The 27878-nt window shown below is 43.2% G+C and overlaps 2 protein-coding genes across 5 annotated transcripts in view; one reads left to right on the plus strand and one right to left on the minus strand.

The window, feature by feature from the left end:
- The window catches only part of LOC122628217 (myocardin-related transcription factor A), a 184641-nt gene that overhangs the window by 154212 nt on the left and 2551 nt on the right, over window positions 1-27878 (minus strand). The gene's annotated exons all lie outside the window — the stretch shown is intronic.
- On the plus strand, window positions 1655-27869 carry LOC122628376 (dexamethasone-induced Ras-related protein 1). Its single transcript, XM_043810627.1, has 7 exons — window positions 1655-2274; window positions 11784-12167; window positions 19025-19311; window positions 20657-20814; window positions 26629-26818; window positions 26932-27142; window positions 27353-27869. The coding sequence occupies exons 2-7, from the start codon at window positions 12126-12128 to the stop codon at window positions 27563-27565; spliced, it is 1101 nt and encodes a 366-aa protein (XP_043666562.1). The 5' UTR covers window positions 1655-2274; window positions 11784-12125; the 3' UTR covers window positions 27566-27869.

Here is a 27878-nt window from a genome sequence, read left to right on the forward strand (position 1 = left end):
TGCTCTCTTAATCCATTAAAGTTTGCTTTTAACCGGTTGTTCGAGCTCGTTTCGAAATGATTGTAATAACGATATCCGTAATTCGGGAATATCAAGAGAAGATGGCTCGATCGAAATCACGGTTCTTTGCGCAGTCAATAAACCGCAATTAGAGAAATGAAATCATAAGGGAGCAGGAGCATCGAGCGTATCCAGGAAAATACATATCATCGAGGGATTATGAAAGCATGTGGCTCTTTGATCCGGCCACATTACGATTTTTATTATTCGTTGCCTCGAGCGAACGGGCAAAGCACGTCGGTAAACACCGACGTCGAGAGTAGAACGCGTTGGTCTTTGCCGGAGTCGAAAAGCGCGCGGTTCCCAACGAGCGAGTTTACGGTCTTTCAACCATCGAAAACTTGGCGTAATTCCACGGAGAGTGGATTCAAGAGGATAAGAGAAAGAGAGAGAGAGAATAACGTTTCAACGAGTCCTTACTCGGCGTTTTGCCGTGTTTATTTATGAAACGTTCGAATTCGTCAGTGTTTAAGGATTAACTCGGAAAGAATGCGACCGAGAAACGCAAAAGCCTTGGCTCGTTAAATAATTTAGACGATTCGAACGTATTTTTTTCCAAATCAAAAAAGCGTTAAGAGCGACGACTTTCGAATGAAAATTTATTTCCTCTCTCTCTCTCTCTCTCTCTCTCTCTCTCCTTACGCTCTCCCTACTGCGTAACTTTCTTGCGAGTCACGCGCCGTAAAAAGAAAAAGGCCGCGTTAAGATAAACGAATAAAATACGTCGAAGTCGGTCATCATTCATTTTTTTCCGAATTTTTGGTTGTCGGACGGTTGGCACGATCCTTTCGCCCAGATTTCATTTTGCCAATTTCTCGAGAAAGTATCGCACCCTCGAAGGAACATAAAGGAGATCGGCCAGATCCATTTTGGTAACATTAGACGGACGTGACATCGTCGTTAGCTTCGCTCGAGCTCTATCCACGTACAGAGTCGGACCTCTGCCTAATGACGATACTTTCCTAACTTCGATATTGTATAACTCGTATCGCATAGCAAGGTCGCTCGTAAATTTTCTACGGGAACGAACGGATGGACCCTTAATGGAGATAAATACAAGTTTAATTACGAAAAAAATAGTCCGTAATTGTGGGAGGAATATCTAGTTTCGGTTAACGAGCAATCTCGTTGTTACTCGCGAATTTCGGCGTAGATACGTGGGTGTTTGCGATGTACGTGTGCAGAAAGATTCAAAGCTTTTATCTCGCATCCCAATTAACGTCACAGAACGATCGAAGAGAGGATAACGAACGCACGTAAAAAGTTTGTCGTCCGTTAAGCTCTCGATCGAACTTCATAAAGAGATTTGTGCCTTTGTTTCATTTATTTAAAATGAGAAAGACGGGAAGTAAAAATGATCGGAAAGTTATGACAAATCGAGGATATAGGTGGGAGGCTGTAACGAGGTAGCGAGGGTGGCTTAAGCCGTGCTCTCTCGGTCGCTCGTCGACCGCGCGCAGGATCGTAGGATCGTTGCCGGTGCCTCCTTGCGTGGCGTGTGTACGCGAAGCTGGAGGGAGGGCAAGAAGGGATGAGAGGAAGAGGGTAAGGTAGGAGGGAGCTCGGAGCACCCCTCGCGTTCGCTTCTCCTTGGCCAGTGGTTCAGTCAGCGTTTCGCACCGGCGTCGCTTCGTCGTTTCTTGCGACCGCTGGACGATAGTTTACACGTTCTTACGTACTATTGCTACTACCACTGCTACTACTACTACTACTACTACTACTACTACTACTCTACTACTGCTGCTACTACTACGACTACTACACTACTACGACTACTACTACCACCATTACCATTACTACCAGAGACCTCGTGTCCTCGGTGAATCGCGTGTCGCTACAATCTACGCAGCCCTCGCACACTTTCGATTAATGAAGGAAACGAGTTCGGTACAACAGGAAAGTCGACGAGTCCGGGAAAAGGACGAGCGGTGGTCGATGCTCTTTTGAAGGGAAAGCGCATTTTACTGCGCGTTGCGTCTGGGTCGTGCGTGCGCGCAACTTCGTCTGTGCGTGCGTGTGCGTGTGCGTGTGCGTGCGTACAAGGACGAGAGAGTGAGAGAGAGAGAAAGAGAGAGAGAGAGAGAGAGAGAGAGAAAGAGAACGAGAGAGCACTGGCGGAGAGGACCTTCCACGGGTCCTTGAACGTCAGGCGTGCATGTCTCGGGTCGCGCTCAAACGCTTTTCGTCCTGCTACGCTCTGACAACGTTCCTGAGGTGAGTAACTATCTTGATGTATTTTATACACGAGATTCTCGGGAAACCACTCGAAAGAGCAGGATCCTTTAAAACACGCTCGATAGCGTTCATTTACGTAACATAAATACACGATAAACTCTGTTTTGCTCGACGATCGTTCGACGAAATACCGTGGAAACGTTTCGTTCGTGACATCATTTTATAAAATAGATCCGATCTCCATACGCTCGTCTACTCGCTCCTCTACTTGTTGACGTATTTATTACGCGCACGTTTGTACTCGAATTCTCTCGGCGACTCTCTACTGTGGCGTGTGTGGTACGTATCGCTTGAATTTTATACAGGTAAGGGAGAAAACTCTTTCTCGCAAAGAACCTACGTCGACGTCAACGAGGAAACAAAGTTGAAAAATTATCGAACTGCGGAATGGTTTTTCGCGATCGTCGTGAGACGATGAAAGATCGTTCCTTCTATAACGGCCATGAGATAACTCTTACTGTCTACAGTTGTTAACGAGTTTTTGAAGCAAAACTTGGTCACGATAGAACTTTTCTAAACGTGCTTCCTTTCGAAGCAGCTACTAAAAAAAGCAAAGAGAGAGAGAGAGAGAGAATGCCAAAAAATATATTTCGTTATTCGGCAACGATATTTTTCACCGCTAACATACCGTCGATAGAACGATATCGAAAGAAGAGAGAAAAGCGTTCGCAGCGAGCGAACTATCCGACTATTAAGAACTCTAATTCGATGGATCCTCTTTTATTACCAGCGTGAGCTGCTTTCTCCAAGACTTCGATCGGATTCGATATAGACTCGCTCCCACGATTTACGAGAAAACGATTTACCCCTAGAAAAGTCACGTTTCTCGTCATCGTTATCCGACCTATCGTAATACAATTCCAAGTTTATCTTGCGCATTTCGTTAGTTCAAACAAGATCCTTCAAACAAGTCGAATATAAACGTTTTTACAAATGACAGGAATCGTGGCCTTTTATTACGGATTCAAAGGAAGATATGGTTTACGGTCAATATTGGCGGAAAGGAAAGGAAAAAAAAAATCCTTGCTGGTTCGTACCTTTGTTCGATCAATCGGAATAATTCTTGCGACTGCAATGTTCTCGGATCTAACGTAATCTCGATATTCCGATCGATGTTATCAATCCTCGATTAATTTCATCTCAACGGCAAAGACATAGGACGAAAGAAGAGGAGAAGAAATGAAACGGGACAAGCTCCGGCTCGATACAAGAGCAGCGGAGGAAATTACAAACTATGTCGATGTTCGAAAGTAAAAGAGAGTTTGAAAAGAATCGAGTGTTTGTACCTGCCGGATAATAGAAGATAGGAATTCTTTGGTCTTATCTCCAACAAAGGGGGAAAAAAGAAGGTAAAAGGAGAGACGGGGCGCAAATGAATCCTCCTTTAAAGTCAACTAGAGACAAGACATCCGATCGAACTTGAAATATCCGTTCGACGGTATCCTCACGGATGTCCTGCAGGGAGGGATCGTCGTCCTGTAATTCGATCTTCTACTTACTCAGCAATACCGGCAGCAGGAGCAGCAGTAGCAGTAGGATATTCCGCTCCGAAGCGATAAGTTTGCAATCCGATAGTTTCTCCGTCCGTATGCTTAAGTAAAACGCGTTCGTCACCCCTTGATCGCGTTATTGCCGCTCCCGAGGAAGGAGTAATACCGTTCGGAGATGCTTTATATCTATCCTTCCTATTATTTTACCGATTTTGTCGCCGCAAGAGACGCGCAGGAACGAGATCATTTGAATTTGTATGTACGTAGATAAAAATCAACGAAATTTCTCTCTCTCTCTCTCTCTCTCTCTCTCTCTCTCTCTCTCTCTCTCTCTCTCTCTCTCTCTCTCTCTCTCTCTCTCTCTTTCGCTCCTTTCGTATCTTTCCATCGATAAAAGCGAGTACATTTTCACGCGAGATTAACCACCAGCCCGTACGATATAGTCGAATAATTCGTAAATATAGCGATTAAGTTCAAGGGAAAGAGAAAGGAAGTTTGGAAAGGAGCGTTGGACTTGTGCCAAATAGGAATGCCATATCAGCGCGTTGCCTATAAGCCAGCGCGCTCCGTCGGAACAGCTGTTAATCCGACTTGTTGCACGGCCGAACAAACGTAGTCACGTCGAGTTTCCGTGTCTATTTAGAATGCAGTTAAGTGTTTATCACCCCTCGAAGAAAGGAGAAGCTCGTCGAAGTCACGCGATCGATGAAAGAATATATAGAGTGAGCTGCAACGAATTTTTACCAAAGCAGTTTTTTTTGCGAATCTGTTTATTCTCCAGTAAATATTGAAAGTAAAACGTCCGACAATCCCGAGGGGATATTTTTCACGACTCAACGAATTCAACCTATCCATTTTATAAAGTCATGTATCAAGAGTGGTACAATCGAAAGCTCCAATTTAGTTTGGACCGCTTTCAATGTAGGTACATACGTTATCTTAAATCTCGGAGGGAAGTGCGAATAGAGAGACTCGCAGGGCACCATATGCGGACACGACGACCGACCGATATCGAATCGCCCGTTGAAACGTCGCGAACGCGAGAACTCATCATTTTGGTTCGGTCGTTATACCGCAGTAAACTTTCCCAGAACTTTCGGTTTTCAGTTATTACGAACCAAACTAAGTGATAAATTCTAGGAAAAGGGACGCTTAAACGGAACCTTCTTTGAGTCGGGGCTTTCTTGGAAACACGACTTTGCGATTCATTATAAATAGCGAACAACGGCATAGCGAGGTAACGTTGAAAGGTGATAATAGGATAATAGAGCGTAGTCTAAAAAGGTATACAAGCTATTCCCATATAACCGAAGTGCTTTGATCTCTGCTAGGCTGGAAATTCTTTGCGTGCCTTCCGGCTTGGCTAGTGGATTTCAAGGATACGCGAGCATGCGCGCGTACCACGGACCGTGTGTGCATTATATCATCTACGTGTATATACATCGAGTATATATATATACATATATATATATATATACATATTCAATACACACATATACATAACCATGTATCTACTTATATGTATATCGGTAAACGATATAAGCAGATCGACTCTCGTTCACCACGGACGGTATGGAGGGCGGAACACATCCGATATACGTATACGTACGTTCTCTCATTTTCGCGAACGCTCCTAATTACTCGAAGCTTAGCGCGTTCGCAGGAGATATCGGCGAACATCGATCGACGAATAATTTTCTATATTTCGCTCGACAACGAAAGAACTTTTATCGTCGAATCATTCGCAATCGAACGAAATAAAATTCGCGCTACGTCGTGCTTCGAAATTATATATACTCCAACTATTTACCCGGATCGATCTATACATTCCTCTATCGTAGAGTGGTCAATTCTTTGACATATACGGGATATCGATTATCTCATTGCAAACAGTGATATGAGAAAATTCCACGAGCGAATATACAGGATATCTCGTTAACCGTCTTTCTGGAAAATTCTTTCTCCTCTCTTTGTCTCTTAGAAGCAGTCTATCGCTGCTTTTTATATTCTTATTTTTCTTCTTCTCGGTAGAAACTTTTAAGAGTAGTCTTTTTTATCGAAGAACACGACTATCGAATTATATCGTCGCCCATTAACGCGAGAAATCTCTCTCTCTCTCTCTCTCTCTCTCTCTCTCTCTTTCTCTCTCTCTCTCTCTCTCTCTGTCTTTTATTCGATCTTTTACACGATACGAATTTGTAAAATCGCTGAAAAGTATCTAGACGGATTATAAGTATTAAAAGTATTCTTAAAGTATCATGGGAAAAAGTGGAATAGTATAGAACAAGCAGAGAGAGAGATAAGAGTCGCTGCCAGCATGTTCTCGATGTAGACGAGTCAAGTTTCGTATGTGAATACGTCAAAAAACGTCAGAAACGTGCTACGCTTCTCGAAAGAGCAAATTTTCGAACGCTGCAAGATTCCAAGGTACCTTGTGACTGCAAACTAGTTTGCGACTATCGAGATCAAAGATATCGCGTTAAAAGTTAATGATAGTTCGGTAAACGACTCCAGCCTAAATTACATGACGTAGTTATTCGAGGGATGTGCTCGCAATGTAGGATCCAAGATTTTTCGTCGAGAAAGAGGATCGTGACGTTCGCGAAACGATCGAACATTTTTTCGGTAAGAGAGGGGCTATGTCCGCGTTGAAGAAGGACATATTTCCATATCGGTAATCCATAGACGTCAAATTTCTTTCGCTACATCGAACAGCCTTCTCTGTGAGAACGTGCTTTGTGCATCGTCTCTCGACGGTAGTCCTGCACGAGAAGTGCACGAGTTTTCGGTCGGAGTGACAATAATTTAATGGGGTGTAACGCTTTCGGTCTCTCCCTTCTCTTTATCCATCTATCCATCTATCTTTCTCCCCAGCTAAATACTCGTCGCATAGTGCGACGTTCGATCCGAAACTCAACTCTCTGACTTTCCCCTCTCGGTAGCCAGAAACGACTTCTCGATCGAGAGTTATGCGATAAATCTTCTCCGAGACTCTCTACGAACTCGAATTTACGAGATAACATTTCCGCGCTCGTCGCGAACCCTTCGAATCAACTCGTCAAAGTTCGCCTCGAGTTGAATTACGCCCTTGTAATCCGAGCACGCCTAGAGAAATTGTTTAGATCTTCGAGATCGGAATCGTGCCCGTCTCTCTAGCTCGATCGGTGATCAGACTCGAAAGCCAAGGACAAAGCTGAAAGAGATTTCTCACTCTCTTTCTTTCTCCCGATCCAGCGTGATCTTATTACCTTCGCATGCGAGACCGAGAAGAAGATCCCTTTCGCGGCATCTGGGAAAACGCGCATCGCCGCGCCCGATCCCATTCTATCGCAATTTCCAATCAACGAAGAAGACCGAACAATTCGCTTAATTAACGAGACGCACCTTTCTTCGCCTCTCTGTTTCTCTCTTCCTCGCCAAGGAATTCAATAAGTACCCGGCCGTCCTCGTTCGGCTCTACTTGCACCTTTCTTTATTTCAAACTGTGGAAACATTGACGGTTGTGTTAATTAAGATTTAAAGTGCGCGTATAGAATATTTGTTCCATCGAATTTCGGACACGAGAGATACGAGAACACGGGGAGTTCAATTTAGTTTGCTGCACGGAGGCAGAAATAGATTATTTTATTGGTAGGAGCGAGCATCGATGCGAGACAGGGATGGATATCGAACATACGGAGAAGCACAAGTCTCGAGATGAGTAAATAAAGATTGCGAAAGGTCTGCTCATTGCGATCTGTAGAATCCTGGAATACCTCGGATTGTAGTGGAATACTCGAGGTATAACGCTCCGCATTTCTCCGCATTCGTAAATTCGCTACTACCGGAATAACGCCGTGCATTTCTCCATCGGTCTTTCAACGAGATACATATACATATATACATACGCCATTGAATATTCTTTCGAAAGACTTTTCTTTCGGAGGACTACATCTTTCTCGAAAGCTCTCGCTGTTGGGAAATTAACTAATGCATTCTTTTCATGTTCTTGCTCTCGAAGGAAGAGACACTTTTGCTATTTCTTCTCTTCCATTTCATTTTTACAACGCGACACGGCCGTTGTCGTTTAATGATCCTACGAGCATCAAATAATCCAAATGTGCTGTACGTTTAGTATACGTTTACCGTTACCGTACCGTACGTTTATGCTCGAAACCGAGCGCGAATTCACCGTAGCTGCAAGTTGATTAACCGAAATAACGATCGAACGAGAATAATGCAACGTTTAAATACATGATTTACGGCATCGCGCAAAGCCACCCATTCGTCGAATATCGTTTCTCAATCGATAACATATTTCTCGAGAAGGAAGCCGAATGTCGACGACGTATTAAGCCGATTAAAGGAAAGGCGTGCGAGCGGGTGTGTGTGTGTGTGTGTGTGTGTGGGTGTGGGTGTGTGTGGCTGTGGGTGTGTGTGGGTGTGCGCGTTTGTTGAAGTTTACGCGCGCGCGGCCATTGTTAGTTGAAGTTTACGTGACGGTTAGAGGACATCGGTTAATGTCCATCTTATGGAGTTTGGTCTTTAGCGAGCGTAGAAAAGTCGATGCACTTCGTCGGACTTTGAAGGCTATAAAGTTTTCCCATCTTTGTACCTTAATTTATGTCACTTTGTGTCTTCAGAAAAGTCCGTGTTCGAATTAGTCACTGCATCGCGCAATGACATTATCGAGCGTCTACAGTACGCCTTAATAATTGCATTCAGCTAATAAATTCATAAATCGAACGCTTATTAAACCGTCGATGAGCACCAACTGCGGCGACCGCCCGCTAAGGTAGTCCGAGCTAACTTCCAAGCGAAATAGCGTCGGCCAGAGGACAATCAGATTATGACGCCAGCAAGCAAAAGCACTCGTGCTCGAGAATACGACCGAGCATTTCATCTTGCTAAGCTAAACACTCGGATACTGTGCCAAGAGAGAGAGGGGGGGGAGGAAGAGAGGGAGAAGGAGAGAGAGAGAGAGAGAGAAAAATAGCTCATTACGCCCCATGTTGATAACAGGTAGATCCAATTTCAAAATGGAGCGGACTTTTGGGCCAAATTCCTCGTTAAAGGAGTTAGGTAGTCGAAAATGGACTTTTTTGTTCCATTTAACGACCTCTCGAAGGATTCGTTTCTTTCGATATTTAAGGAAAAATAGTCGGTAGTTTGTAACCGGTATCTCGAAGAAAAGATACATTTTTTGTTCCTTCCTATTTGTCCCGTTATCTTAAATCGAGAAGATAGTTAGGATTAGCCAAAAGTTAGCTAATCCCGCGTAAAGTCGGTAAGAGATGTGTAGTAGAATCGACTAAGCCTTACCTGCTAACGAATACGGAAAATGTGTTAAATTCGCAGTGTCTTATTACGGCAACGGCGATGGCTGCGTCTCAGAGAGTTGACTCAGCAACGTAAAAGCATCGACCAGAGCCACGTTACGCGGTTCCAGTAATTACCGAAGCGGTTAAAAAGCAGGGGAAGCACGCTGCCAAGTGCTCCGAGCCAAAATAAATACGTAACTTTCCGATGCGAACGTGCCTTTCGTTGAACACGACCTATACGAGCTTTTCCCTTTGACACAGGAAATTACGTTAACGACGAGATAAAAACTCTTCCTCTATCGGGCGCGTTCGCGGAACGTATGAAAGTCGAGATACAAACTACTCTTTTGCGATCCTTCGAAGAATCCGTCTTTAAACGCGAACATACGCGTGACTCCCTGCTTCCTTAAATCGTCATAAAACGAATCACGTTCCAACCAACGTTCTTGGTCTCGCCATCGAGAATTACTGCGATCGGTGAATATCCAATGAGAGAGATAAGTACGTTATATTTATGCAGATATCGCAATTGTTTTCACGCGTTAAGTATCTATTTAATCGTGTAGTTACGAAGATCGATCGTAAACCGGCGAGATAAAGTAAATTTTTAGACTCGTATCGCGTGCGAAAGAAAAATAGGCCTAATCGATCCATCTTCCTCGTCTATCAAGCTGTCAGGCAAGAACGATCATTATTTCTTACGTTTTCATAACTCCACTCGGCTCGAGGATTATATCGAAGAATACAAGGATATCGACGGAACGTCTTTTTTACCGTATAGAGAAAGTAGCCCTATCTTGGCAGATTTGCCTTTTTTCATAGGATCCTCGGAATTTCAGTGACAAAGGTGCTTCGAGATTATCGTACCGTAAGAACTCGCACGATACTGTCGCTTATGAAAGTTAATCTCAAGTGACAAACGTTGATGGAGAGTTTCCGATGCAATTTCAATTTCGTTTTCTTTATCTCTTACGTGCTACACACGTGTGTAGGTATAAGTATATCAATGAATTTCTCTACGTAGTTCATAGGCACGTCGAAGATATACGATCAACTCATGGCGATACTCAAGGGGCCCGAGAAACGGCAACATCCACACCGATCGATCGATCGTCGAAGGCCACATCGAAAGCCCAACTTAATCGGCCTCGCGTACCTACATCATACGTATTTATATGTATGTATTTCTACGTATACGTACGTACATACAGACGGGATCGTAGCCGACGCGTGCTATGTAAAATCTCGGGAATTTAACTCGTTCGAAACATTGAGTTTATCGAGTCTCTTCCAACGAAACAAACGGAAAAATAAAGGGAAGGGGAGAGATAGAGAGAAAAGAGATGCATTCAGCCTGCAGGGATTTCTTCTTCGCTCCCGAACACCGACGTCTATTTCACGTACTACGTCTCTCCGACGATATCTGCGCGGATCGCCGTCGGCAAAAGGGTTACGAGTCGAAGCAGCCTAGGATTAAATAGGGCGGAACGATCGCTAGGTGTCTCGTAATTATATACACTCTTGGAGCCGGCTTTTTCCTTGCTACGACATACCGCATCTACCTACGGATAAACACGAACACTGTACCTCCAGGCAGAGTTCTTTTCGATTTTATAACTAGCGCGACAATAAATCGAGAAGCGAGTGAACGAAAAAAAAAAGAAAAAATAAAGAAAGAAAAGAAACTGTCGACGTCGATAAGAATTATCAATCTACCGTCGATAAGAACTATCAGATCTACGCGGATCCTTGAAACCGGTTCGTCGAAATATAAATTGATACGCGATATGCAAACCCGTGTATCCTAAGAGCGCAGATAAGCTTTTCGACGGTAAAAACGAGCCGCGTTAGCCTTGTTGACGCGTACGTGTACCTGTCGATTAAACTCCGAGCGACAGAAATTCCGAAAAACAGGCACAGAAATCGGTGGCGAACGAACGATCGTAAATAATTAAATTTCATATTCCCTTCGGAACGTTTTACGCGGCACGTGTCTTTTTGAGATTGACATCGTTCGATGATCTAATCCGATGAGATAGCAGTCAGTTCCAGCTCGATAGGGAAAAGGTTCACCTTCCACCTGCTTCGCATTATTCGATTCGTACAGAGAAAGATATTGTAGGTGGGTTATTGAAGTAACGGGATAATTACGTAAGCATGTTTCGCAGCATAACGGAAAGGGAGAGGCTGTGTCGTTCCATCGTTATGCACGTATTTAGGAAGAATTGACAGGTACATCCGCTTAGCTTGATTAAACTTCACATTATCGAGAGTATGCCAAGCTGTGATATAACGACGAAAGACCAGCCCTGTCATTTCTACGTATGATCGTGCCATTCACGACCATACACACGTATATGATATATTGTATAGCAGTATATATCTATATATTACGTATAACGGTACAACCGAGCGAATAATTGTTTAAGCCGAATAATCCGCTTCTCGTGCCACCCTTTGTTTTCTCTTAATTTTAACGCGACTATGGTACGCGTCCACGTGTCGACGACCTGCCTTTTTTCTTCGAGCGTGCTCATCGTAAAATCAATAAAGTTGCCTCTCTCATTTTCTCTCTCTCTCTCTCTCTCTCTCTCTCTCTCTCCCCCTGCTCACCTTTTTCTTCTTTAGTCCTTTTTTGTTCTTTATACGTCATTATAACGTTTAACGAACAGTCGCAACATCTTCAATTTGTTTACAGCGCGTTAAAACGTACCGCGTACAGGTCGGGGTAGTCAGGGGCATGTACCAACGTTATTCTATGTCAACGAAGAAGGAGAGAAGGAGGAGCTACGTTCGGAGGAAGCTACTAAGCAACTCTACGATCCCTTTGTCTATCGTTGATTTTACAACGATAGTCGTAAATGTAGTATGTATACGCTCGTTACACGATCCGTGTTCGCGAGACAGACCGAATCGATCGATATCGTTGCCACCAGCAATAGCAGCGGTAGCAGCAGCAGCAGCAGCAGCAGCAGCAACACAACAACAGCAACGTACCATCGAGATTCATCTGCGGCGCGAAGGTGATCGATAACCGCGAATGGACGTGCCAAGGAATTTCCGTGGCTTATCAGAGCAACAGGTAAGGAATCGAATGGAAGTTCGTTTTGACGAAAAGAGAAGAGGAGATAAATTTAGGAAAGTTAAACGAGTTCGACGTTATTCCAATGGGCGAAAAATGCACATATCAAGAGGATGAAATAACGGAGAAAGAGAGGAGAAAAAGGGGAGACCTTTTTTCGATCTGGTTAAATAAGAAACGCACGGTACATTATAATCGAATAAGGAATCACGGAACGCTCGTTAACGTCCGTTCGAACGGCCTACCATGGATGCAAATCCTCTTTGGCTCTTCGGCAGACCATTCGTTGCTCGTTCGCCAGAGGGACAAGGAAAGATAAGAGATAAGCGTGCCTTCCTCGGCAGTTTGCACGAGGCTTTCTCGGTTGCTAACTCGCTGCTGTTTCCCAGTACAATTTGCATATCGTTCCTGAGGCTGTGTACGACGACCTATCTACTCCTCTTTGCACATACGTCCTGTGTTAACTTTTCCAGTTGCTTTTTCTGCCTATTCGCTGACCTCGACCTCACCGATCAATTTCCTTCTCACAGAGATCACGAATTTTAGGATTTTTATCAAACGTTATTCGTTCTTTGAATTAAATTACAAGTGGCTCGTAAGCGAGGGACATGTTTTTCGCTGGGAAAAGTTATTATGCTCGAAGGAAGAAACTCTCGGAATCGTAACGGATCTATTTAATCGTTCTCGAGGATAACGTTTAAACAGCTCTACTAAATCCCCTTCCAACTGTAGCAAGACACGCGATAACGAGGAATTATAAATATCAAAGACGGAGAATTACATTCTGGATTTCGTAACTAAAAGAATTTCTAGACTCGTGTATGTCGATAGAATGGACAAGATTGTCCTTGAGCTTAAAAAGAAAAAACTAAATCAGTTCAGCGCTCTACAAGTTCGAGAGGTCTTTCAGGAAAGTCGATGTTCCAGATCAAAATGGTCACCGATCAATACGAGGAGGTTCGAGGTCTCGTTCGACAAATTTAATTCTCCAGGGCTACTATGCTCGAGCTAATTCAGTGCTAGAATCTCATGGAATATCGATCAAAGTTCCTCGAATAGTCGAATGATAATATTTTATCCGACGGTACCTAAGAATTTCATGCGTGCAAATTGATGTACGCGATATGTACTAATAACGAAATATTCGACGAATGCATTAATATCTCAAAAAATAAAAAGTGTGTGCGCGCGCGTGTGCGTGTACACACACACATAGAAAAAAAAAAAAAAATGCGCAAGACAAGTAAGTCGACGTTACGGAAACGTTCACTTTATCGGCGCCATTCAAGAGAGAGAATATTTTTCTCCTTGGTTTTTATGTACCATAAATTCGTGCTAGACTACGAGGCCATTTTTCCGTGGCTCTGGGCCGCGTTGATCATTCCAAAATGACTCTAGGGAGAGAACGGAAAGATGTAAAAAAATGATCTCCAAAAGGAAAGGAATTTTCCAAGCTGATCACGTTTCTGGGTCGACGATTTTCCGATCAATCGTTCGCGAATCTCACCTAACGACGTTGCTACGCGCGATACGCTACGCGTGCTCGCGAAGAATTTCCGCGCACGGCACGAATCTGGCTTGATTCGATCTCGAATAGCGCGAAATAGCAAACGTGGACGCTCGTTTGAATCCCGGCCGATCGAAACATCGATATAGGAACAACGTTCCTTCGATAATTTTTCGGTTTTTCAATTTTCCGCGTAAAAGTCCTCTTACCGAGCAAAGCCGTGAAAATCGAATGAATCTGCAATCTCGTAACAGACGATCGATCGCGAACAGTAAACGATGCAACGATAATCTGGCTTTATTTACTTCGTTTTCTAATATCTAATTATTATTCCACGGAGCGCGCTCGTTATTCTTTCTTCGAATTGTACCGCATGCGATTATTAATCGTTCGCAATGCGGAAATTCGACGTTTCGTCGCGGTTTCGCGCGAGCGATGCGTTTTAATTACTCCGAGCTGTCGGCGACACGTTTTTCGATGCACATAGTGTTGCTTTTCATTTAGGAAAGGTACGGCAAGGAGAAGAGATGGCAAAATTTAATCACCGACTCAATTTATGAGTACACGCGCCGAGTCATAATTGAGTCACGTTTAACCGACTCCGAACGTAGCACGGCCTTGGGAAAATAACGTGGAGTTTTTTAAATAGGCACGAAATCCAAATATAATGGATGATAGTTCTCTTTGTATCTTGTTTTTACATTTAGAGTCACCTATCCTGCTCAAGAAATTTTATTTCCTTTCTTTTCTCTCTCTCTCTCTCTCTCTCTCTTTCTCTTTATATATATATATACATTTACACACATATATATAAAAGGACGATAAATTCTATTGTTCTCTCTTTCTTCCGTTCTTCTTTCCTTAACGTACCTAGTGTCACCAGAAACTTCTCGTCGGCTTATACGACGAGCGACACGGACCGTCTGCCTGCGAACAATAAAATTCAATAAAACTCTCGCTAGGACAACCTAAACACAACGTACAAAATTCTTCTTCTTTCACTTCTACCTTATTTCCGAGAACTCGCGTCAATGCCGTCTTTTTTCTTATATCAAATTTCTGAAGCGTTCTCCGAACGAAAGGAGCAGCATTCCTCCCACACGATTAGGTCTCGCACGAGAAAATTTTCAAAGTTTAAGTCCCATCCGAGGCGTTTATGTCCCATTTTTTGGATCAACGAGATACTTTTTCGAACTTTGTCTATCTCGTTTCAAACATCGTTTCTCGTACGAAAGAGCTTGGCGATCTTTAAGAGAGAGAAGTAATTGAATAACGTGTTTCATTAGACGTTCCGAGACATTAAAAGGATCGGATGTTTCAGGAGAATCAGTAGCGACGATAAAAAGGAAGGAGAAAGAGTAGTTTGGGATCTAAATCATAGAGATAAAAGGAAAGGTAATCGAGTACAAAAGAGGATGAAATGTCACAGCGAATGAAACGGCTAAAAGGAGGCCGTAACAGTCCCGAGGCTCGCAAGAAGACGAGATTAAATTTGTTTAGGAAGACTTTTGTACGGACGTTTACCGTGTTTAAGCAAACGCATGCTCTCGACTTATACTCTTTCCGTCTGCTTTCAAGACGTCGACGAACTAACTCTTTGGCCTTTCTTTCGTTTTCTTTCTATTCCCTTTCTTTTCGAATCCAAGCATGATGGAACGAACGTTTTCCTCTCTCGGAATCGTAAGGGTCGAAAGAATCTCTCTTTGCGATTCCACGCTTCGTTTACCGAGATGAAATGGAAGGTAACGATTGGCACTCTCGATACGATGCCCAACAAAAGTGATCGAGACTATTCGACCCGATCTTTTTTAATTTGTTGTCTTTTTTGTTTCCCGCGATAGATTTGATTCGTTTAAACGTCAATATTTTTTTCACTGCGATTGAAACCGAACAAAATGGAGATTTTGCATATTTCACCTTTCCAAAATATCTTTGCGAAACGAAAAATACAGAGAGAGAGAGAGAGAGAGAGAGAGAGAGAGAGAGAGAGAGAGAGATGTATCTTTGTTTCGATAGATACCCTAAAAGATAAAAAGAATCCCCAAAAATCGATCTCCTTTTCAGATTCGGTCAAAACCATTTCAGTCTGCGCTTAAATAGCCGCTGCCTCTTAACACGGAGGTAAACGAAGAAGTACAATGGCATTTTAAATAATCTCGAGCCGAACGATAATGCCCACGAACAAAAGGAATTCAATCCCAGCTTTACATCTCATCGAGATGCTGAAAGTCTCGATCGAACGAAACGCGAAAGATTAATTCGAGCGTGTTGAACGAGATGAAGGTGGTTAAGAATATAGAAAAGGGATAGAGAAAAGAGAAGAAATATGATCGAACGATCTCGTCTTAACTTAAATTTTGTCTTTCGTGATGGCCAGTATCCTTCGCTTATTCTCCACGCTGAATAATACAATTATTTTCACGAAGGAAATTGCGCTAATGGCAACGGAACGAGGTAATCTTAGAAACCAGGAGTATCCTTCTGTCTTGAATACTCTCGGCGATATTTTTCAAGAGCTTTCCAGAGGATATAATTCTGACCGGGGCGTAGCTATACCATAATTAGCGGCCAACTACAAAGCGATCTTTCTATGGCGCGAGATACCAACCTACCTACCTACCTACCTAGCTACCTACCTACGTACGTACGAAACGCAGCAATTTTCCTTCTACAACAAAGTTCTTAATTAGCGCGTTCCACGCGAGAGCAACGCGTACGTTTCATCGAATATCTACCAGCTACGTGCGTACAGACATACGTATTTCGGTAGGTGTATACGTATAACACGCGAAACGATACCTTTTCTCGCTTTATCAAATTAATTTATAGCCGAGAATCGAGTCGACTCGAGCATCGTTAAATCCTTCATAAACGATGAAACTTTGCCTCGTCGCTTACGCGAAAGGCCCTTCTGATTGTCCTCTCGTAGGTCTCCGCGTTACGCGTTTTACTTTTTATAACCTCGTACGTTTTTCGAATTGGACGCGCCTCGTTGATTCCACGAGAACTTGGATTATTTCGATAATGCAATAACCGCAACCCAATTTATTTCACGCACATTATTACCAATAAATATGAGATTCTTTTAAGCATTTGACATCGTTAAAAGGGGAACGAGTACGGATTTTATGCGATAGACACGGACGTTGTTCAATCGTTAAATATTTATACCGAGGCATCCCTCGTACTTTGGCGAGTGGCAAATATAACACTGGGGTATTCCGGTCGGATATGTTCGGGGCAAAACATGGTGCCATTTAACAGTAACACTTTTTTATTACTAATAAAAAGTACGATGGACGATAACCGCCTGAAGAGGAGAAAAGGGAGGAAGAGAAATAACTCTTTCATCCGTAAGATAAAGATTATACAACAGTTCTCAAACATAATAAATCACTTTTGTCCGGTTCTCGCCTTATAAAATAATTGTCTTATAAATATTTATTCGGGAGAGAGAGAGAGAGAGAGAGAGAGAGAGAGAGAGAGAGAGAGAGAGAGAGAGAGAGAGAGAACGAATACCGTCCGAAGATGAGTTTGTCTTAATTAGAAAGAAAAAGAATAAGTGAGAAGAGATAAAGAAATAATAGAAACTTTATTTTCCTTCTTTATATTCGTAAAAACGGACTGTCACTTGACTCGCACAAATAAGGTAGAAGATGAATGCGTTTTATACGGACGTTCTGTGAGGAACGTGTTCCTCGAGAGTGGAATACAAGAGAGTTCCGATGTAGCTTTATCGAAGAAGAGGAAAAAGAAATAGAGGAAGACGATCGATAGTTCAGAGAACTGTCGTACAATAGGCAAGAAGCGAGGCTCTCGCCAAACGAACCATCGGGATTATAATTGTAACAGGCGCTATTATTACACATGCTCTTTCGTCGTAACGTGATACGCGAGTAGGAGCGAACAGAGAGACTCCGAGAGTTTTGAAAACCAATAGCTAAAGGAACGACGCGATCGTAGCGATCGCAATTGTCGCAACATATCGTTCGCGTCGCTGTTAGAAACTCAGAATGAAATACAGACCGTTGGAGAAGCTTTAATGCATTCCATTATTTCTCGGTTTATAGGGAGTAGGTCGCATCTGTGAATTTCTCGTTCTAAAATGGACTACCCGCGATCTATCTTTGGCGAATGTCTAGGACTCGTCCAGAAGCGACAACTTCGCATCCTCGAATTCAGTAACAGCCTTTCAACGAACGTGTCACAGCCTACCGTCCCCTTTTAACAATCGATAATATCTCTCGATGTCGCTTCTTCGTTTCATTAAAATCGTATTATCATTTTACTTCTTGGGTTCTATTCGAGAAAGCTTTCTACCGTCTGTTCCGTTGTTAATTATGCGTTAAAGTTAACCTTACGTCAAAGTCTTGGCTGTTCCTTAAAATCACAATATCGTAACTTGATTATCGTGAATGGCCAGAGGCATCTACTAATCCGTTGGAGCGCAACGCACGTTGAACGGGATAACGAAGCTCTCGACGGAACATCACAGATGGTTTTGCTCGTCTCGGTGAAATTGTTAATTAACGCGAACCACGCCCGTAATCGAGCGCGTTAAAGTGTTATTACGGAACAATAACGGTTCTCTTCTGTTTTACCGACATTCTAATAATTTCGTATCCACGGGACGTGCGTCAAACGTTACGTTTCTTGCCGCATTTCTCGCACATAAACGCGAACGATCTCGCGATTTTACAAGAGCTATAATCTATTAGCTTTCATCGCGCTTCTTCATAAAAAAAGAAAAGATGTAAGCGGTAAAATTTAAACGCTCCTGCTTTTTTCGAGTGGAATAAAAAGAGAGAACAAAAAAACAGCGAGCAAGAAGAAAATAGAGAGGGCAAGCATGCTGCGAGAGAGAGAGAGAGAGAGAGAGAGAGAGAACGCAACTTGCGATATTAAATTCTAGAAATACCGTCGCGACCGAAATCCTTCGGCGGGTAATTAAAAATAATTTAGCGATTCAATCGTGAAATTATTAGAGCGAGGCGTTCTACAAAATGAAAAGAGCAATCGAAACGATTCCTTCTTCATAGAAGGGCCGACCTTCTCTCGTTGGTTAGCATATTCCGTGGTGCGTTAAGACGCTTAGATTCCCTCGAAAGAGGATGCTCCTTCAATTCTCTCAATTCGCTTATCACGGAAGAAGATTCCCTCTCCCTCTCTCTCTCTCTCTCTCTCTCTCTCTCTCTCTCTCTCTCTCTCTCTCTCTCTCTGGCCATACCTGAAATATTTCAAAGCGAGATTCACTTCTACATGGAAATATTTCGAATCGTGACTCTCGAGCTTCGAGAGCGAAAGAATTTCAAGGTAAAGGATTTGCCCCCTTATTTCGTGTTCTTTGCAGCTGGAGGCGTGCCGCCGACTTCTTTGCTGCGTGGAGAGGGTGTGCAGAAGCGGAAATACGATCGACGAGACCGAGCATAAGATCAATCGTGGTCGACGAGGCGCACAAGCGGGCCCCGAATTGGAGGGGCCCTCCGGTGCCGAAGATGGCATCCTTCCCATCACCGTTAGCCCTAGCCCTGCCTCGACGTCCTCGCAGGAGGATGCCTGCAAACCACCGCCACGCAATTGCTATCGCCTCGTCATGCTCGGTAGCGCCAGGGTCGGCAAGACCGCCATTGTAGCACGGTAATTCTATCCCTTGGAAGAATTTTTGCTTTTCATCCAGTTACGTTTATCTTACGATCAAAGCCTACAACGGCAACGCCCTTGTTCGAAATTATACGGACCGGATTAAGTTCCGAGCGTTTTCGCTTACACGTTAAAAAAAAAAAAAGCTCATTACACTCGAAGGGAATTACATCTTCGACCGTTGTTTGCGGTAGCGAATGAAAGAAAGAGAAAATAAAAAAAGCCCTTGGGCTTTGCAACGAGCGTAATTAAAGCATTATGTTCTCGTCGCTCGCTAGGAAGGTAACGAGAGACACGAGCGACGCGATCTAACGACTTTTACTGAACTTTCTAAGATCGCCTAGTTGGATGGAGAAGTTTGAATCTGCCCTTAGAGTTCCGTTCGGTAGATACGTGCGTCGACGCTACGAGGGCTATTTAATTTGCTCTTCATTCTCGATTCTCGGATACGAGTAAACATCGACGCGCGATTTTATCCGACGTATCAAAAATTGACGAAACGAGTAAGAGTGATCGAGTACGTACGAAATGTTTCGTTCGTTCCTCCTTCGGAATATCCTTTTCAAACAAATCTCTCTTCGCTTCCATACGCGTAGCATCCGATTCTTCGCGATCGGTTATTGAAATGAAACGCGTAAAGCATTCAGCGAGTACTAATAACGTGAGAACGATATTATTCCATTAATCCATCGCATTTATCGATGCAAATTATATTCCGCTATGCATTGTGTCGCATTTTCCTTATTGCTGTATTATCGCGTTAACACAGCCACCGATTCATACGTTCCGCGCATACAAATCGCGTCCGTCGTTATTATCGCTGTCAAAAGCCGCCGATATAAACGTGTCTTATCGACAAACGGAGCAGAGAAATAGAAAGTGATAAATACATTTGACCATTACAACGAGATAAGTTTCATATATTTCGTCGGGTAAATAGATCGAAACGAACAGATCGCGATAATAAACGCATATGCGTATAAGCGATAGGATAAAAAGTTGTTTGAAATAGTCGAAGCGAGCTTAGCCAATTTCGTATTTGGCAAGGCTGTTCATTTCCGCCTTTGCGACTATTCGTTACGTCAAATTGACAAACCGCGACCCAGTCGAGCCTCTGTGAATTTCCCTAATTTCAGGGTAATTACGCGACTCGTTTCGGTGAGAATCGTGATCGAGAGGAACACGGTTTCAATCGTGGAAAATGGAAACGCGAGTCTATTGTTTTTGACAAACGAGTGAGAGATGAAGATTGATGTAGGATAATGTACGTTGCGCACATCGGACGGTTTTATTAATGCATATCGATCGAATGATCTGAAATTTTTGGAATATTCCGTTTTAGATTTTTATCCAACAAGTTCGAAGAGAGTTACACCCCTACGATCGAGGATTTCCACAGGAAGCTTTATAGAATCAGGGGCGAGGTGCATCAGCTTGATCTCTTGGACACCAGCGGAAACCATCCCTTTCCTGCCATGCGACGATTATCCTTCCTAACCGGTAAGTCCCAGTCGCAGGACGAAAAGCGACGATAAAGCATCACCTTTTGTTCTCCACTTACGAAACGACCCTCCCACCGACTTTCGCTTGCAGCTCGAACGTAACGGGAATTTCGTACAGCGAAATTCAGTGGCGTATTACCTCGAAACAATAGCTGGCTCGACTTTCCGACGTTATCTCAATGATCCGTGGGAACACCGTTTCCAAGGAGAGACATTCAAATTTTCATAGCAGGATTAGTCGAGATTACCGATAAAAACAGGGATGACAAGCCATCGCTTGGCTATATCTAGAACGTTTTACATTTTATATACGGCCATCTTTGGATAAACGAAAAAACCGATCGATTCCTTTTTCGTTAAACTTCTTTTCTTGTTTTTTTTTTTTTTTTTTTTTCCCTTACAAATCCCCATTAAAAAATGCTTTTTCGACGCATCGCTCGCGGGCGATTAAAAACTAAATACAAATTCCAAGGAAGCGTTAACTGGCAATTAATTCCAGTTCCATTCTTCGTTTCGTCGACGTTTTACATTCGCGGCTCGTCGCATATCTTGCCGAGCGAACTTGTTACGCGAAGCTACGTATCGTATACGATCCAACTTATTAGCTTGTAAGCTTACTCGTTTAAACTGTGTTACGATGTACATTAATATTACGTTGTCGATATGTACATATGTACGTACATATGTATCTAAGTAGAATCTAGCAGGAAGCATATATAGATAATACCCAGCGCTTCGTCGAACGGAAAGCACAAATGTATTTCGTGGCATGCTTCGACGTAATCTCGATGGATATGGGACTTGGAATTATAGAATTATTATATCGACTTATAGAGAAAACACAAATGCATTTTTCGAATTAGAAAATTAGATCAAAAAGAAGCGAAGACTCGAGATCGTTCGTATATTCGCTTGTGACGTCTATTTGCGCGTGCACGAAACGCGAGCTTTTATTCAAACGCAAAGACGGTAGGAGAAGTTCCAGAGCGTATTCAGGCGTCCTAGATTTTATGGCGGAGCCGTGCAGTCGCAATATCGTCGCGTGTACGTCGATTCTCGAAATATCTAGGAAAATTCTACAAAACATTTCCATGAACGACGCCGTTATTCGAATGTTTCCCCGTAGTCCGTGTCGGATATGAGATCCGAACTGAGCAACGCGGCGATTGGCGGTTAAGGTATGGCCAATGTTCTTCGTATCTCGTATGCGATTGTGTGCGCGCGCCCGCTGAATCCGGATCTCAAGAATCCTTCGAGTCTATCGGAAAAATGAATGAAACTCGATAAAGGATTCACGCATCGGCATGAAAAGAATAAGAAGAAGAAGAAGAAGAAGAAGAAGGTTTCGCTCTCTCGAAACGTCGAAGATCCTTGAAAAGATGCTGCCACTAAACTGAAATGGACGAACGGACAGGGCCGAGTATAAGCGCCGAGAGAAAAGTGGCGTTATCCGCTTTCCTACCTCCTTCTTCATCTCCTCAACATCCCCTATTTTTATCTACGATAGATCCTTAAGAATACCACGTAAAGACCCAACTTCCTTTCCGTATTTCAAATCGTTCATCTTACCACTTATCGGTCTAGCAAAGATATTTGCTCGAACGGAGCAAACAACATAGAAAAAACCAATATTTATGTAAAATCGACGCGCTCTCTCCCCCCCCCTCCCCCTCCCTCCGCCCATCCCTCCCTCTCTTTTCGATACCACGGCACTCGTTCGACAAATCGATTGTCCTACCTTTGCACTCTGTTTTTAGCAACGATATATCCCGTACGAACGTCAGAACGTTTTGTTTAGAATATTGTAAATGTGTAACGATATTTTGGGTGCATGGAAACGGAAAGCAATGAGTCCGCCAAACGCGCGTGAGTAACAATAATACGTTTACCGCATGGGATACATAATTCGATATAAAATGTATGATTATAATTTATAAACAGTCGGTGATACGCTTCGAGCAGTGAACTCTCGTAATATCAAATTTCTGGGAAATTATTCGGGAATAAAATAAATGTTTCATGTTTGGAACGTTACATTTGGATGTATTACGGAAGATCGTCGTAAAATCGAGATGCGATCGGAAGGATTGCTCGGTTAAAAAATGCATTTTACTCTGCCCTTAGATAAAATGCGATTACGATTAGTCCGTTCGTTCGTTTCACTCCCTTTCGCTTTCTTCTTTCGCTCTCTCGAATCGTAAGATCGCATCGTATCATGCTGGGTCCGCGTGGTCGCAACATGTAAGGCCGAGTGCACAACCGCGTGCACGCGTATTGATCATTCCGGCTTGAGCAGTGATAAATGATAGGTGAAGCAGGGACGATCACGTGTATGGTAGACCTGACATGACGACCACGTGATATTCCACATGTCACTCCGATGAATTATCAAATTTGCATGCGTGACCGACCTAGAAGTCAAGGAAAACGTCGGTCCCTCTCGACCCCTTTCGAACCTTTCGCTACGCGGATTTCATATCGTTCCCAACCGACCGACTCGCATTTTTTCCTTTCCTGAAATTAATCGGCTTGCGCGAGGTCGAGGTCGCTCACGCTCGATCCTAACGAGAAAGCCGAAACGAATAGGTACGTCGGGGCTTGCGTCGAGATCGATCTTGTTCTCGACGTATTCCGTTTTCGATGTTTCCTTTTTCCTTTTTCCCTCGTTCCTTTTTTCTTTTCTATATTTTTCCTAAGTTTTTCTTTCTTTACAAAGGTTTTCTCGTTAAAGTTATTCGTTATTCATTGAAACACTCGCCCAAAGGAACTGGTCTTACGCGTTAGAAACGAGCATCGATATTCCGCGAGAGTACTGCCGATACCCCGAAACACGATAATACGGAAAGCGACTCGTAGCTGTGGTTATGTTTGAAAAACGATTCGACTGTGAAACTTGACGATCGTAAAAGTCGGAGGGTGAGCTTTACGAAAGCGCGAACGACATTTCATAAAACGAGTTGGGGCCAAATACTGAAACGCGGACTACCGTAAATAAGTACCTAGGTGTATACGTATACAACGAATGTATAACTAACAAGTCCGTATTCGTTCCGTGAATAAAAATATAGCGCATTTATGCGATATACGATTACGCGAGCATAAATCCTGAGAAACGCGCGAGATGTCGTCGAAAAGCTCGAAGAACGACGGCACGAACTTGCCGGTGTTCTCGGACTACGAAGAAACTCAATCGTACGAAGGTAAACTCGCGATGCTTTTTCTCGGGTATACAAGGAATATACATACGTATACGTATATAAATACCTATGGGCGACAGCCGTCAGATGTGTCCGGGGCACGGAATGCGTTTGCACGCAAACGCTGGAACGGTGACCCCAATTCAAAGACAATGGAGACTATGCGAGAGAAGGGAATTCCTTTTTCGAATCAGAAAGCGTGCTTCGCGATATAATACCCGACGGATACATCATCGTTCGAGACAATGAAGGAGAGGAGCTGGAAAAGCAAACAGGAGACTAGGTAGCGAGCTTTCTCAGAAATAAAACGTTCCAGGGGCGACGCTGTAACCGAGGGACGGAAGTTCGAGGCGGCGAAAAAAACGAAGCGAGTAGCGGCCAGGAGAGAAAAGAGAGAGACGGAAACGAGACCGCGACGGGATTTATTAGGTTAAAAGGCAAGAAGAAGGACGTCTTCGACTAAAGACTAAATCTTTTCGATGTTCGTCAGGTCGTGCAGTCGCCATAGTTGCACGAAATTCGAAAGCGTTTCGATCTTTTGCAAAGATATGCGAACGAATGTAAATTTATGTTAGCCGTCCGAGCCATTCGTAGCAAATTTTTGATGATAATCGTATCCTCCACCAGGCAAACTCGTTAACCGAGCGAGATTTACGTGTGTGCTAACCACGAGAACTGGATATAGTCGAAGCAAAGGTCTGACTATATTCCGATCATATTCTGGCCCCGTTGGTTCAGTAGAAACGGCTGATTTTAGCCAGACCTTTCTACGCGCTACGATATCGTTTTGAATTACATTGTTGAATCCTTTATGCGCTCGAAACAACGTAAAAGCTCGTAAAGGGAGTTCCTGGGGTTAAAAATATTTCGTGCTTTTACCGTGCTCGAGAAAAAATAGTGCGGAAGAGAGTTTTACATAGATTCGAATGGAAACGAGCGACGATTAACGAAGTTAATCGCGAGACTCCCTTGAAAAGGAACAACTATATCATTTCCGCGAATCCCGCTAACGGCTGATTCGTTCTCGTCTTTCGATCGTTCGATCGAAGGTTCGATCCAAGATAGAACCAAGGAAAAATCCTTGCAACGTGGAACTTTTTATTATGACCTCGATTTATACATCGAGTAGTTCGCTCGAGTTAATTACACTTTTGGTAGGACGCAACAGTTTCTAAACACAAAGTTACCTGTTCGACGTCAACTTCGTTCGCCATAGAAAACTCTCGTGCGAGCTTTACATTCGAGTAAGACCATCAATCTCGTAAACTTTTCGCGCTAATCCACGTACCGCGTAATTTTTAATCGAGGTGGCATCATTGGCAATACCGACATCGGGTATCTTCGACCAAACGATCGCGAGACTTTCTAAAAGGACTTTGTGAAATATTCAAAACGGCGTAAGTATTTATTCATCGACGAGTTTTTACATTTTTCTTCTTTTCCTTTTCTCTTTTCTTTTTTTTTTTTTTTTTTTTTATCGCGATAGAGCGAAGTAGAAAGAGCACGATGAATAATTAGTCAGGCTGTGCTATCTATGTAAATTCGAGCTCCTCTCAAAACCAGTAAAGACCAAGAACGAGGCGTTGCTGTTGTTGATAATGTTAACGGTTGCCCTGTAAACGTTGCTTATCCTTCCTACCGATCACACTTCTTTTGCAGTTTATATAAGAGAACATCGGGCAAGAGACATTTGCATAACAAATTTTAATCGTTAGTCTCGGCGTACTCAATGTGTAAGGCAACTTACCAAAGTTGCAAAACGTAACATGTTAATTCGAACAGAAAAAAAGAAAAACCCCTTCGTTAGTGGATTAGAAATTTTTTTTCTTGGACGATTTAAAATCCTTCGTCGCTTTTGAGTTCTTTCGGATATCGCCGGAGCGTGGCTTTCTTTCTATCGAAAGGATTTGAATATTAATCAGCCGAAGAAAGGAAAAACCAGGCCAATCGCGATACTTCGATCCTGCGAAGAACTTGTACGAACTCACGTTCTCTCGAGGAAGTGATTCTTCAAAAGAGCTTTGAAAATTCATCGCTCCGACGATGGCTTATACTCGACGAATAACGTTCCAATCAGGATCGAAAATTTTGTAATCGTCTAATTTCCGATCACGTCCTTGCTTCTGACGAAAAATTCGTAGCGAGTTTATCGGGCGATGATAAAACGAGCGACGCATGGATTCGGTGGATATTAATAATCAACGAAAGCATTTTTAATACATCCCTGACAAATTCCGATTTGCATTTTGATGAAATTTTAAAAGGTCTTTCTTTAAAACCGTAAAGTTGCATCAAACGCGCATCAACGATACAGCTATCTACGTGTTCTATAAGCAGGTATATTGTCTAGCACGAACTGTAGAACCTTTCAACGGTTGACATTTCAAGCGCACAAAAAAGTCGCGAACACGACCTTTCGCGTTCACCAAAGCGAGAAATAATCGATCGGCTCTTCCGTTTATTGTTATTGTATATTTTTGACCTCGACCTATTGCGACGTTTTTTACAAAGTAGGAAGTAAATCTCGATTCGCGTATCGTGCAAGCGAACGGACACGCGCATTCCGACCGATATAATTCTCTCTAAGTTGAACTTTTATCTCGGTGACTTTGCAGGAGATTTGTTCGTGGTGGTATTTAGTATGGACTGCCGAGAGTCTTTCGAGGAGGCGATCAGATTGCGAGAGGCGATCATCGAGACGAAGATGAGCGCGGCCCAAGGAGCGACCAAAAGTAGAAGCAAGAGTCATTACAGTCTGAAGGTTCCCATGGTCATTGTTGGAAATAAATGCGACAAGGATACGAAGTACGTTTTATCCGTGTAGAAAAAGTATGACGTGGATACTGGATACGTACGAAGGCTGTACGGGAAGTATCGGGCTGAAGTATGAACGATCCTTGGCGCCGTTTCTGTTTTAGAAGCGTCACGATCGAGGAAGCCGAGGAGTATTGCGCCAGCCAGGACGACTGTTGCGTCTTCGTCGAAGTTTCCGCTAAACGGAATTACCACGTGGACGAACTTTTCTATCAGCTCTTCGTCGTAGCCGGCTTACCTCTAGAAATGGCACCGAATCATCACAGAAAAGTTCCTCTTACTTTTGGCTCGCCTACCATGCTACCGCCCTCGCAGGTAACGACTAATTTTTAATTCCGAGCTTTGACAAAATTCGAAATGTATTATTTACGATCCGTACGATCGATTGCTTTCAATATCCACCTTCGTTCAATTTCACGTACATTTTTATTCGACGTTTAACTCGCGTTAACGAGTATGTTTTTCTCGAGAAGGGTAAGCGTAAGGATACGAGCATTTTAGAAAGTAAGAAACTTTTGTCCGCAGCCAAAACACAAGGCAACTCTGAGCATAAAGCGTCGGTTAAGCGACGCCTGCGGCGTCGTGGCGCCTAACGTGCGACGGCCCAGCATAAGGACGGACCTGATGATCATGCGAACGAAGACGTGCTCGCTCGCGGCTGGAAACGAAAACAACACACCGGGATCGAGAATCATTTTGAGATCGTCCGAAGTCGGCAGAACCTGTTCCATACAGTGATATTCGCGCGAAATTAATCCAAATTACGATCGAAATTACGTCGGAAAAGGGGATGGGAGGAAAGCTTTGAATAAAGAACGATCGCTTAACAGGAAAAGATATTCGCAAATTATAAATAATAAAAGAAGGAAATCGATGTAAAACGAAAGGAAAACCGACCACGCTGCTCGCCTTAATTAATTAAAGCACTAGTGTATTTAACGTAGTGTGTCGAAGGTAATATTATGCCTGATTAAAATAATAATGAGCACGCCAAAAAAAAAAGAAAAAATAGAAAAAAAGAAAGGGGAGAGAGAGAGAGAGAGAGAGAACG

This window comes from Vespula pensylvanica, chromosome 1 (genome assembly GCF_014466175.1).
Source record: "Vespula pensylvanica isolate Volc-1 chromosome 1, ASM1446617v1, whole genome shotgun sequence".
In the NCBI taxonomy this organism is placed as follows: Eukaryota; Metazoa; Arthropoda; class Insecta; order Hymenoptera; family Vespidae; genus Vespula; species Vespula pensylvanica.

Excerpts from the sequence above, each read along its gene's own strand:
- LOC122628376 (XM_043810627.1), top strand. The coding sequence starts at position 12,126 with ATGGACGTGCCAAGGAATTTCCGTGGCTTATCAGAGCAACAG. Across the intron at positions 12,168-19,024 it reads GTGGCTTATCAGAGCAACAG|CTGGAGGCGTGCCGCCGACT; the intron begins GTAAGGAATCGA and ends TGTTCTTTGCAG. Across the intron at positions 26,819-26,931 it reads AAATGCGACAAGGATACGAA|AAGCGTCACGATCGAGGAAG; the intron begins GTACGTTTTATC and ends TTTCTGTTTTAG.